Source organism: Pteropus alecto, unplaced genomic scaffold, assembly GCF_000325575.1.
Source record: "Pteropus alecto unplaced genomic scaffold, ASM32557v1 scaffold78, whole genome shotgun sequence".
In the NCBI taxonomy this organism is placed as follows: domain Eukaryota; kingdom Metazoa; phylum Chordata; class Mammalia; order Chiroptera; family Pteropodidae; genus Pteropus; species Pteropus alecto.
Window position 1 is genome coordinate 15157797 of NW_006443124.1, and position 11029 is coordinate 15168825.

Sequence of the window (11029 nt, forward strand, 5' to 3'; positions counted from 1 at the left end):
ATGAATGTCTGGCGTTTCCACTCATGTGCCAAGTCTGATTAGATGGTGTTGTTGGCTGAATCATGTCCCTGCTAAATTCACGTTAGCGCCCTAACTCCTAGTCCTTCAGAATGTGGCTGTATTTGGAGATAGGGCCTTCAGAGAGGTGATTAAGTTAAAATGAGGCCATTATTGATACCGAGTATGACTGGTGTCCTTCTAAGAAGAGGTGATTGGGAGACTGACACACACAGAGGGACGGCCATGTGAGGACACAGGGAGAAGTCAGCTGTCTGCAAGCCAAGGGGAGAGGCTTCAGGGTAAACCAATTCTACTGACACCTTGACCTCGGACTTCCAGCCTCCAGAACTGTGAGCAAAGAAATTCCTGTTGTTTCACCCACACAGACTGTGGTACTTTGTGGAGGCAGCCCTAGCAAACTAATACAGATGAGGTCTCCCGTACACCCTACCCCACCTTCGCTTGCCTTCTCCCTGCGGAGAATGAAGTGACAGGAGGCAGAGAAGACCTGGAGGGCTTGGGTGCAGGGAGGAGAGAGGGGTTATCACCTTCTCTACCCACAGGTGATGGGAGGCATTGAGGGTCGATGGGCCAAGGGAGGGAGACAGTACTGAGAACATTACCTGCCTGGGGCATGGAGTGGCAGGACTCAGAGAGTCAAAGAAGGGACTATTTCAAGAAGAGCCTGGGATTGGGACTGAAATAAAGGGACCAGAAGAACCCATGAAGAAATCATCAGCAGGATGGCAGGCTGAGTGGCGAGGCATCTCTTTCTAGCTCAGCTCATTGAAACAAGGCTAAGGTGGGAGCCTCCTTATAGGAGTGGGAAAGAGGTGGGGCTTGTCCCTGAGAAGGCCGGTGGGACCAGGTGCTAATAGTCCTGGCAGCCACTGACTGCTAGAGTTATCAGCAAGGCATAAATGAGGAGGACAGATGTCTTACTCACTGTCCTGGCATCCGGGGAAGGGCCATCACTTCATCTTCAGAGAAACAGAGTGAAGCACCCTTTCTCTAGAGGAAGAAGTTAAGGCTTGGGAAAAGCCAACTAATTAGTCCAAGACAATTAATTAGATGCAGCTCCAGACTCCAACCCAGGTTTTCTAAACCCAGAGCCCACGAAATGAGCTGTGTGGCCCAGTTAGAGAAGCTTTCCAGAGGACATGGGTAAGACAACTTCTGTGGTCACGAGACAGGTGACCTGGAGGGCCTGGGTGCAGGGAGGAGAGAGGCTGGTCTCACCTGTCTCGCCTCCTTCAATAGTCCCTGTGTGTGCACATGTACACATGCCTGTGGCTGCACGCACATGCCCATATACACACCCACATTCACACACTCACATCCATAGACATACCCATACACGTATGTGCACATGGGTTTGCACACACTCACACATGTATGCTGACATGTATGTACACTCATACACATGCATATACAGTCACACACACACTTTAGTCCCATTGGCGTGTGAACTTGTCCTACATTTGACTACACCACCACAAGGGTCTGAAAACAAAATGCTGTCAATTATAACAGCCCATACATCACACAGAAAGGCACAGTTAAATAAATTGACAGACTTTGATTTTTTTGTGTGATGACCCTCCTTGGAGGCTCAAAGTTGAGTAGATTTTATTTACTGTCTTCTGAAACACCAGAATACATTCTAATTCCTTTCTAATTTGTTTCACAACTCAAAGCTGGAAGTGAATTCAGTTTTTGAAGTTGATATTACTCATTTGAAAGCACTTTTTTTTTTCTCACTGATTTTTGTGGCTACATCAGAAAATTAAAATTTTCTCATTTATCAATGTGAACTGAAGCAGATGTGTGTGAGGCCTTTAATTCACCAGGTTAATCCTGAATATTTGGGGTGTTAGTGCCAAACTGCGTAGTCAAAAAACAGACTAACTAATTAAAGCAAGTTTATTAGGTGTTTAAAGCCCTTATGCAATGAAAAACCCATATAATAATTTTCATGAATAATTAGACTTTTATTTTGGTGGTAAATGTGAATTTTTTTAATTTAAGTGGAAATCTCCTTCTGCTCAAAAGAGAGACAGAAAAAATGGGGTTATGAAATGAATTCAGTCTTTTCTTTTCTACAACAACCAAGTCACATTTCTCCATCATCGACTCGGAGCTAGGACCTGGGTTAACACCTTTTTCACTTCTGCATGGCCTTAATAAGATGGCATAATCCCAGTGTTAAAAGGGTCTCAAGATCAGCCATGTAAGCACAGGACCCCCTCTCCAATTGGCAAAGTGACATACGCATTCCTTTGGACTCAAAGGAAGCATCTAACAAGAACAGCCATTTTCAGGATGTGTCTGATGTGCTGAGCACTAGGACATAATCAATTCATTTGATCCCCACAGAAACCTTAGGAGGCAAGAATAATCACCTCCACTTAACAGCTGGGCAAACTGAAGTTTAGAAAACTAGCCATTTTGGGCGTAGTTCCATAGTATAGCAGTTAGCACGTCTGCTTTACACGCAGAAGGTCCTGGGTTCATGCCTTCATGCCTCAGTGGAGCCACGGTCCATGGTCTACAGCCATGCCACCCTGAACAAGCCCAATGTCTGATCTTGGAAGCTAAGTAGGGTTAGGCCTGGTTAGTACTTGGATCGGAGATCACCTAGGAAGACCAGGTGCTGTAGGCATAAAATAATAATAATAAAAACACAAACGAACAAACAAACAAATAAAAAACTAGCCATTTACCCAAAGTCACACAGCTGGGGAATGGAAGAGCTGAGAGGTGAACCCAGTCTGCCTAAAAGCTAAAGTCTTGCGGGCCACCCTACACGGCCACCACCTACTGGGGATGTCTATTCCACACTGGCAGAAAAAGCTGCTGTCCCAAGCTGAATGATTGCTTCCCGGGGTCTGCCAGGAGGCTGTGGAAAGGGCTCAGACAAGGAGTCAGGCCACCCACATTCAGGCATACACTGCCACCTGGGGCCGGTCACTGCCCCTCCCTGGGAGGGTAAGGCCCACCTCACAGGGGAGTGGGGGCCTGGGCTGGGCCATTAGGAAACATGAGGACATGCATGTGAACCCTCCAGCCCAGGGAAGCCATGAGGAAGGTACCCCATCATTTCCCCTAAGCCTCCGAGAGGGCACTGGCGTGCCTCCCTTTAAAACAACATCTGCAAACTTATTTTTTTCTCCCAGCGGTTCGTGTTTAGTCCTAAAATATGTCTCCGGATATGATGAAGGAATGTCTTCTCAGTGCCTGTATCAACAATTAAAGATTAATCCTAGGCCTACACATGGAGAAAATCGAACGGAGAGGGAGCTGGAGGTCGTGTGTGGCCTCTGGAGAACGTTTTCCAAACTGAGTTACAGTTGTTCACAGAATGAGAAGTCGCAGAGGGGACAGACTGCAGTGCCTGGCACTGCGAAACGCCACTCAAGAAAGGGTTCTCACCAAACCAACAAAGGAGCATAATTCTGAGCTGACATCTTCAGAGTTTTCTCAAATCTTACTTTAAGCCTTTCTTTATCATTGATTGCTTTTTGCTTTAACAACAGCAAATCCAACTGAAATAAAATTTTGACCACAAGATGGATTGAATCCACTTTGCTCATCATAAAGCTTGAAGTATGACTTCACAATGGCGTGACAGTTTTGGAATATGACAGAAGGAGAAACATGGACAAAGTTGGATGTTCCAAAATTAAAAGAAAAAAACAAAGCCCTAAAGACGTTCCTCTTTAGCAGTTACTCTACGTCCTAAAGAATAACAGAAGTGAGAGCCCTTCCCCATGACACCTGTGCCAACAGAAATGTGGAAAGGCCTAGATGCTGTAGGGATGCAGACTCCACTGATGGGATCCTACATGGCCATGAAACATGACTGTAAAGATTGTGCAGCACCCGTAAAACTGTTTTTGATGTGAGGTTGAAATACATACACACAAGGTATAAATGATATGCACTCTGTGGTTACAATTAGATAGGCGTAAATCTGTCTAGGAATAAGAATTGGAAGGGAGGATGCCAAAAGTTAAATAGTCCTCGTTTTTGGGTGGTGGGGTTATCAATAACTTTATCATGTTAAATCAATATACATCTTGGTTATTTTCTTTAAGGGGGAAGGGGTAGGGGGCACCGAGCTGGTGTGCTATTTCCCAACACTGGGTCTAACATCCTAGGTAAAGGGGGTGGTCGCATCTCAGCAGCAGCAGCTGGAGAGCTGATGAGCACATCCAAGGACAAAGAGAGAAGGGTCTATGCCCACTTTTCGAAGAGCAGGTTTGAAAGAACCCTGTCCCTCACCGACAGCTAGCTATGCCTCCTGGTGGAGCTTAGAGTTAGAGAGAGGAGAGAAACCTGTAGAAATCTGTGGTGACACAGTAGGCTTCTCTGCAAGTGGAGGATCGTACCAACATCCTGTGGGGCCCTGTAAGGGAAGAGCAGCGGGACTGTGCTCAGAGCTCACCCTTTGCTGCATAAGCGATTTGTCCAGCCCTCCTGACAGTCTGAGCAGCGCTCTCACCTCACCTGTAGAGAACTGAGGCTCCAAGGGGCTGGATGACCAGCCTGGGCCATACAGCCAGCAGGCGAAGAGCGGCTGCCGTACACTGAATGTCTGTGTCCCCACAAATTTCTATGTTGAAACCTTATCCCCAATGTGATAGTGGGGGAGGGGCTCTTTTGGAGGCGATTAGGACATGAGAGTGGTACCCTCATGAATGAGATTAGTGCCCTTATAAAAGGAACTTTACAGAACTGCCTAGACCCTTCTGCTGCGTGGAGATACAGTGAGAAGACAGCCATCTTTGAACCAAGAAGCGAGCTCTCACCACACACAGAATCTGCCAGTATCTTGAACTTGAACTTTCCCAGCCTCCAGAACTGTGAGAAATAAATATTTTGTTGTTTTGTTGCCACTCAGTTATAGCAGGCTGAACAGACTAAGATGGTAGCCTTCTGACGCTGTGTCCAGAGTGTGCCCTCTTTCAAACTCAGGTCCCCAAAGCCACCATGACACTTAGCTCCAGGAAAGGCTGTGGCAACCCCCAAGCCACATGCACCTCCCTGCTCCAAGCCACTGGGACTCAGGCGCCCCTACAGACTCCCCAACCAGGCCAGAAAAGGGGGCCTTTCCCCATGACAACACTCCCTGGGAAGCCGATAGAAGTGAGCAGACGAAGGTGGGCCCAGAAGCAGGTGGCCCTGACTTGGGGCATGTCCACACTGCCATAGGCTGGGCACCGAACTCACACAAAGTGGAAAAAGGACATGCCAGTCCTTCTCACTCCCCGCTTCCAAGGCGTCCTGCAAATCCGAGGGAGCCCAGGCCTGGCCCTGTGTGCCCAAGCAGCTCACTGCCTCCATCTCAGTGACATTTCTTGCTCTGCAAAACGGGGACAATAACCTCTGCCTTCTCCATCTCATGAGGCTGTTGTGGGGAAGTTTAAAGATTTTAAGTTATCCTGTAACTTGTTAAGCTCACATTTTGTAAGGGCATTGTATTCAGAAAGAAATACAGATCTTGATACTGCCACAGATAAACCCAAATTTATTAACATAGATAAACACCTACAGAACAAGAACCTACAACCTGCTGCCTATCCCATTAGGTCAAAAATCCTTTGCCTGGATTTCAAGTCATTGGGAAGGAATTTCTCCAGATCGTGGCTCTTGTTTGTTGCCCAAGCCTCTCTCATTATTCCTCCGATTGTCACCTATTTGGTTTACCAGCCCCATGTCCTCTCCTCCTTCTTCTAATAACAGCACTCCAAATTGTCCATTGGAAACCATTTTCCGCTCCGGGTCCTTTCAGCTCTAGAGAGGTACACGCATGTGTACGCAGGTACATCCCTCAAGCCTGGCAGGTGAGAGGCTGCCCCGCTGGTCTCAGTGACCAACCAGTACGGCTCATTCGTATTGATCGTCAGAGTGAATAGGGGCTGTTGGGAGAGAGAAACTCTAACGCTGAAGATGAGAACCTGCAGCCTCCATGCCACTTCACAGGAGAATGAGGGCATCCTGAGAAATATGGAGCCAGCACAGAGAAACACAAAACTAGGCACCCTCAGCTGGGCCTGAGCAGACATTTCCCTGGATTTCTTGGTTACACCATGCCAATGAATCCCCTTCGTAATTTAAGCCAGTCCTGTCACATTGGAGTCCTGTCACATTGCTACTTGAAGGTACAAGGATCCAAAGTCACCCAGAAAGGCTGAATCTAATGAGATGATATCAGGGAGGGACAAAATCCTGCTCTGGGACCATGATTCTAACTGCAAACACACTGGAAGGGGACTTGGAACCACAGTGAGAAATGGCTGCTGAGAAAGCCAAGGGGGGCTGTGGCTGGGAAATGGTAGGGAGGAGGGTACACCTAATGGGTACAGGGCACCATACATGGTTTCAGGTGCACCAGTCTCCTTGGTCCTTAAAACTGGGCCAGTCGCCTCCAGCCTGAGCAGCCTCTTCCACTTGACTGCATTGTGATGTGCAAGAGTTACCATTCCTGTGTATGCTGGGATATAGAACAAGTTGGAAAGCAGGGCTGGAGTGCCATCCCCAGTGAGGAGGCCACTCCAGCCAGTCACTTTGGCATCAGAACTGGCATCTGCTTAAGGGCTAAAGACCATAAATTGCGAAGCATGGGATTGTGCCAGAGAGAATCCCAAACACATCCACCTTGCCTTTGACTATGGCTGGAGGCAGAATTGGAGGGCAGGACCCTGGGAAACCCTGCAGCGGGAGGGGGTATAGTTACAAAGATTGTGGCAGGTCAGTGGACGACTGCCTCCGTCCTCCTCTGGGGTAACAGCACCCTACAGCACCCGCCTGACACCATCCGTTGCTCCCCAGTACATTCCTAGTATTCCTTCCTCACAAAGCCACAATTCTCTTCGAGTGGTAATGTGCTCAGCCTCCGGGGATAAATCAAGATTGGGCAAAGCCACCTGTGGCAACCCTATAACCTTTGCTAGTGACAGGATGACAGTGATCACAAGCCCTGATTCTCGCTGGTGCCTATCAGAGAAGTCTCCCAAGCAATGCTGGGGGTCTCCCCGCTGACTCAAATGAAAGAGAAAGCTCTCAAGAAGGTGACTCTTTTTCCTGCCTCCTGCCCTTCTACATTGGCTACTCTTGTGCGAAGACTCATGCTTGGAGCAGCAGCAGCCCTTTTGTGACCATAAAGAAAGGCCAAGAGAATAAAAGACACTGATCTGGCATCCAGTCATGGTCAAGTCACTGAACTAACCCAGGACCTCCTGACTGACTCATAGTCTTCTCTGGGTATGCAAGGTAATTCAAAGACTGTATGGTTTAAGCAACCACACTCAGGTGTTCTGTTACTCTGCATTGAAAGCACACTTCTTGGCCAATACTTTCCTCTACATTGTCTCATTTGCTCCTCACAACCCAAGTAGTGGTGACCATAGTAGCGAAGAGGAAGTTGATGTTTAGAAAGCTGAAGAGGTTAGATGGCAGAGCTAGTAAACGGTGGGACAGAAACCCCATGCCTCATCTACCCTTCTCCACCCACTGATATAAATGCATTCAGTTTGCAGATTCCCTGATTCAGCAGTGATGCCACACATCTTCAAAGCAAATGTATAAAAATCCAATTGAGCAATTCCAAAATATATTCCTGAAACACCCCGACAGCTGATTTGTTCTAATCATGTTGCTGTTATTATAAAGCTTTCCCAAACTGTCACAAAAAACAAACAAAACAAAAACAAACAAACAAACAAGAACAAGAAAAATAAGAGGAGAGAGAGAGAGCATTCCAGGAAGTACTGGAAAGAACCTTTTTGGTTTGGAAGCCAGGAAGTGTCAAGAGAACAAATGTAGCTATGACTTACATCTCATCTCTAGTTGTGCCTCGGGACTGGAAACTTGGCCTCTTTATTAAATTGTACACCACAGAGCAATCCTGACAAATGACAGATTACCACAAAGGCAGAAAAAGCTACATTTGATTCTGGGTTGTATGGCAACAACCAATATATATAGTTGATGGTAGGAAAGAAAAGTGCTTGAATTTTATCCTTAGTCTCTAGGTTTTTCCTGTTTTCAAACTGACTGGTCTGGACAATGGAAGACCAACAGCCAACAATAAATCCATTGTAAGCTGGAAATGGTCTCTTCTGAATACAGCTAAATATTTCTTTAATCCTTGCATTAAACTTTTTACTGTAGCATAAAAGCCACACACTCTAAAATTTAAGCCTTTGTAATACTATAACTATAGATGTAATTACTGGGAGGGGGTGGTTACTTAGGTAACATATTTAAAGCACCTTAAAAGCACAATATCAGATGCTTGTTTTGCATTCATATTTTTAGATCATACTGAAGATACTATCGTTAATGACTCTTGCTCAGAAATCTTGTTTTTACGTTCTTGAAAGTATTTCTTTTCTTTTGTACCACGGGAAGGGTCTTTAATAATGACAACATGAATATTCCTTTATTGTAGCTTCTGAATCTCCGTTATCAGGCACATCAGCCAGTCCCAAATAAGTCATTTCACAGTTCTGCTCCCAAGGGAACAAAGACAGTAGCTCCCATATTAACAGTGGTTTTTGTTGGCTTATTTTTATTTTTTTCTGACATTAGAATTGTGTGTGGTTGGCAGAGATTTCTCTTCTTTAATTTGGATGTGGTTTCTGCCTCTGAAACTCTGAAAACAAGCTTCTTGGTAAAAGGACAAGCTGCAGGCACCCTCTCACATACAGATACACAACTACTTCAGCACGAGCTTAAAAGAAGCTTCATCAAAAACAAATTAGTACCGAAAAACATGTTCAAGTACAAATGTTCTTTCCTAAAGATATTTTCTGTTAGATATTCATTTGGCTTTCACAGCTGAAAGTTCAAAAAAGTACCTTCACATCTATTTAAAGCCAATTATCAGTTTCCCATATGCAGCTCCCACAGCCCCTTCATCTCAGCCAGGGACTCTCAGGGTCACCAGCCAGGTTGTGAACATTTCCCATCTAGTGATATTTGCGAGAAGAATGGCTAGTGGCAGGAACAAACCGGCCCCGGAAGAGAGATACCTTCTCACAGGGGACACTCCAGCAGCCAGAAGCTCAACCCCAACTGCATTCGCACTGTGGCATCTCTGATGCTCCACTGGCAGAGAAAAACTGGTCAGTTAGTATACTCTGAGCGCATGCTCCTCAGATACCAAGTTTAGTTAGTAGGATGTGTTGAGCTGTCTCCAGTGCTAATGCCAGCCTGCTGAATAGTAAAGCAAATTTCAAGTGGAAATTCCAGGATTCAAAATGTTCCTTTTGCCTTTCTAAAGAAGAGGAGAGAGGGAGGGGGAAGGAGAAGGAGAGAGGGAGAGAGGGAGAGAGGGAGAGAGGGAGAGACAGAGAAACAGAGGTGGCTGCATTCCCAGGAACCCCTCCCTATTAGAATGGTCACAATTTGCAAGTTCCTTGTAAAAGGTTCTCCCAGGATTTCTGATTCATTCAATCCCCGCTTGCTGTTTATTTTTACTAAAAGGGGCCTCCTATTCCAAAGAACAGCCACACTTCCAGCACTAACAGGTAAAAATTTTACTTGGCCTTCCATAAATCAGTTCAACACCCTGGTCTCCAGGGATTTGCCAAAAGATAATGGACTGCAATTATGAAACCATCACCACGAGTTGCCAGCAGGGCTTCGGAGAGATTTCTGAAGTCTGCAGGCACTTTCAGAGAGAAAATAGGAAATCGTTTCATGAAGCAGCAATTCTGCCCAAAACCAAACAAGAAGAGCTGTAATGCTGGCTTAAAGTGACTGAGATATAGCTAGGTACGGTGAACTACGAGTGCGGTGCAGTCTTCTCCCATCCCCATAAAGATTCCAAATTAACTCGATGAATACGCGGCGCAATACATTACTAAAGATCCCGGCGCCCGTCCTCTCCTCCCAGAAGCGCACGCGTGCGTTTCTTACCACAGCTGAAGATGCCCCATCGGGCAGGGCGCTTGGGATCATGGGAGGCTGCCTTTCCCAGGGGAAGAGAATGGCTCAGGTTTTGGAGGCTCTGGCTAGTTCAGCCTCTCTCAGTTCTATGCGGAGGGGTACTGCTGCCCAAACGGTGGAGGTTTTGATGAATATGATGGGTGAGGGCTTTGGGGTCCCAAACGTGGCCCTTGCTTTGCAAACACACAAAAGCAACCTGAACAGAAGTGTCACAGAGTCTCATATGCTTCCAAGAAGCTCAAGAAAACTCAGGATGTGCCTGTACTGCACAGGTGGCATCGCCTGAAACCAGAACCCAGGTTTTCTGGCCCCGACTGTTTTTTCCTCCCCTCACTCTGCTAGTCTGACGTGGGCATCCCAGGGCTCGGTGGCCTGCGGAGAGCGCGCTCAGCCTCAGCAACTCCAGAACACAGCATCTCCAGGATGGAGCTGCCCTGAAAAGAACTTTCCTGGGGACGGAAGGTGAGCAGGCTGGACTGACCAGATCCCTCCAAGGCCCTGGCCCTCGGGTCTGTCAGAGGCTCCCCTCCACTGTGGCCGCCGGCCTGCTAGGGGCTCCTCGCCTCTTCAGGTAAATCGCCATTGGTAAGAGCAGCTGCTACCGGTGACGAGAGTCACGCACCAGACAACTCCCGCACAGATGAGGAGCGGGACGCCCAGCGCAGGCGGGAAGCGCACAGCCGCATGGTGACTCGTCCCACGTCTGTCATTTCAAAGTCCGTAGTCTTCCCTCTCCCTCCCTCTGCTCTTTCCTGCAACGGCCCTTCTAGCTCGCTTTTCTCACGGCCGCTTGCATTGGAACGCGACCCTGAGGCTGGAGAGGGGACAGCAAGACCCTCTCCGAGCCTGCACCCCAGCCTCCGCCCCCGCGCAGGCCACCAGGATAGACTAGAGCGCACAGAACCAGCGGGCGATCCCTCCTCAGTTAGATGGCCACACTGCCCCTGGCGCCCAGCACACAGACACTCCCCCCAGCCCGACACACTCCCTTCCCGCAGCACAGCTCCCGCCCCGCGCCCGGCGCCCCGCGCCTCACCTCGCGCAGCAGGCGCTCCAGGTGCAGCTCCGCCCA

The 11029-nt window shown here is 47.7% G+C and overlaps 1 protein-coding gene across 1 annotated transcript in view; it reads right to left on the reverse strand.

The window, feature by feature from the left end:
- COL23A1 (collagen type XXIII alpha 1 chain) overlaps window positions 1–11029 on the reverse strand; it is a 284627-nt gene that overhangs the window by 273105 nt on the left and 493 nt on the right. Inside the window, 1 exon segment of the mRNA XM_025040611.1 lies at window positions 10994–11029. This exon segment is cut by the window's right edge and continues 78 nt beyond it. Coding sequence (XP_024896379.1) covers window positions 10994–11029 — 36 coding nt within the window.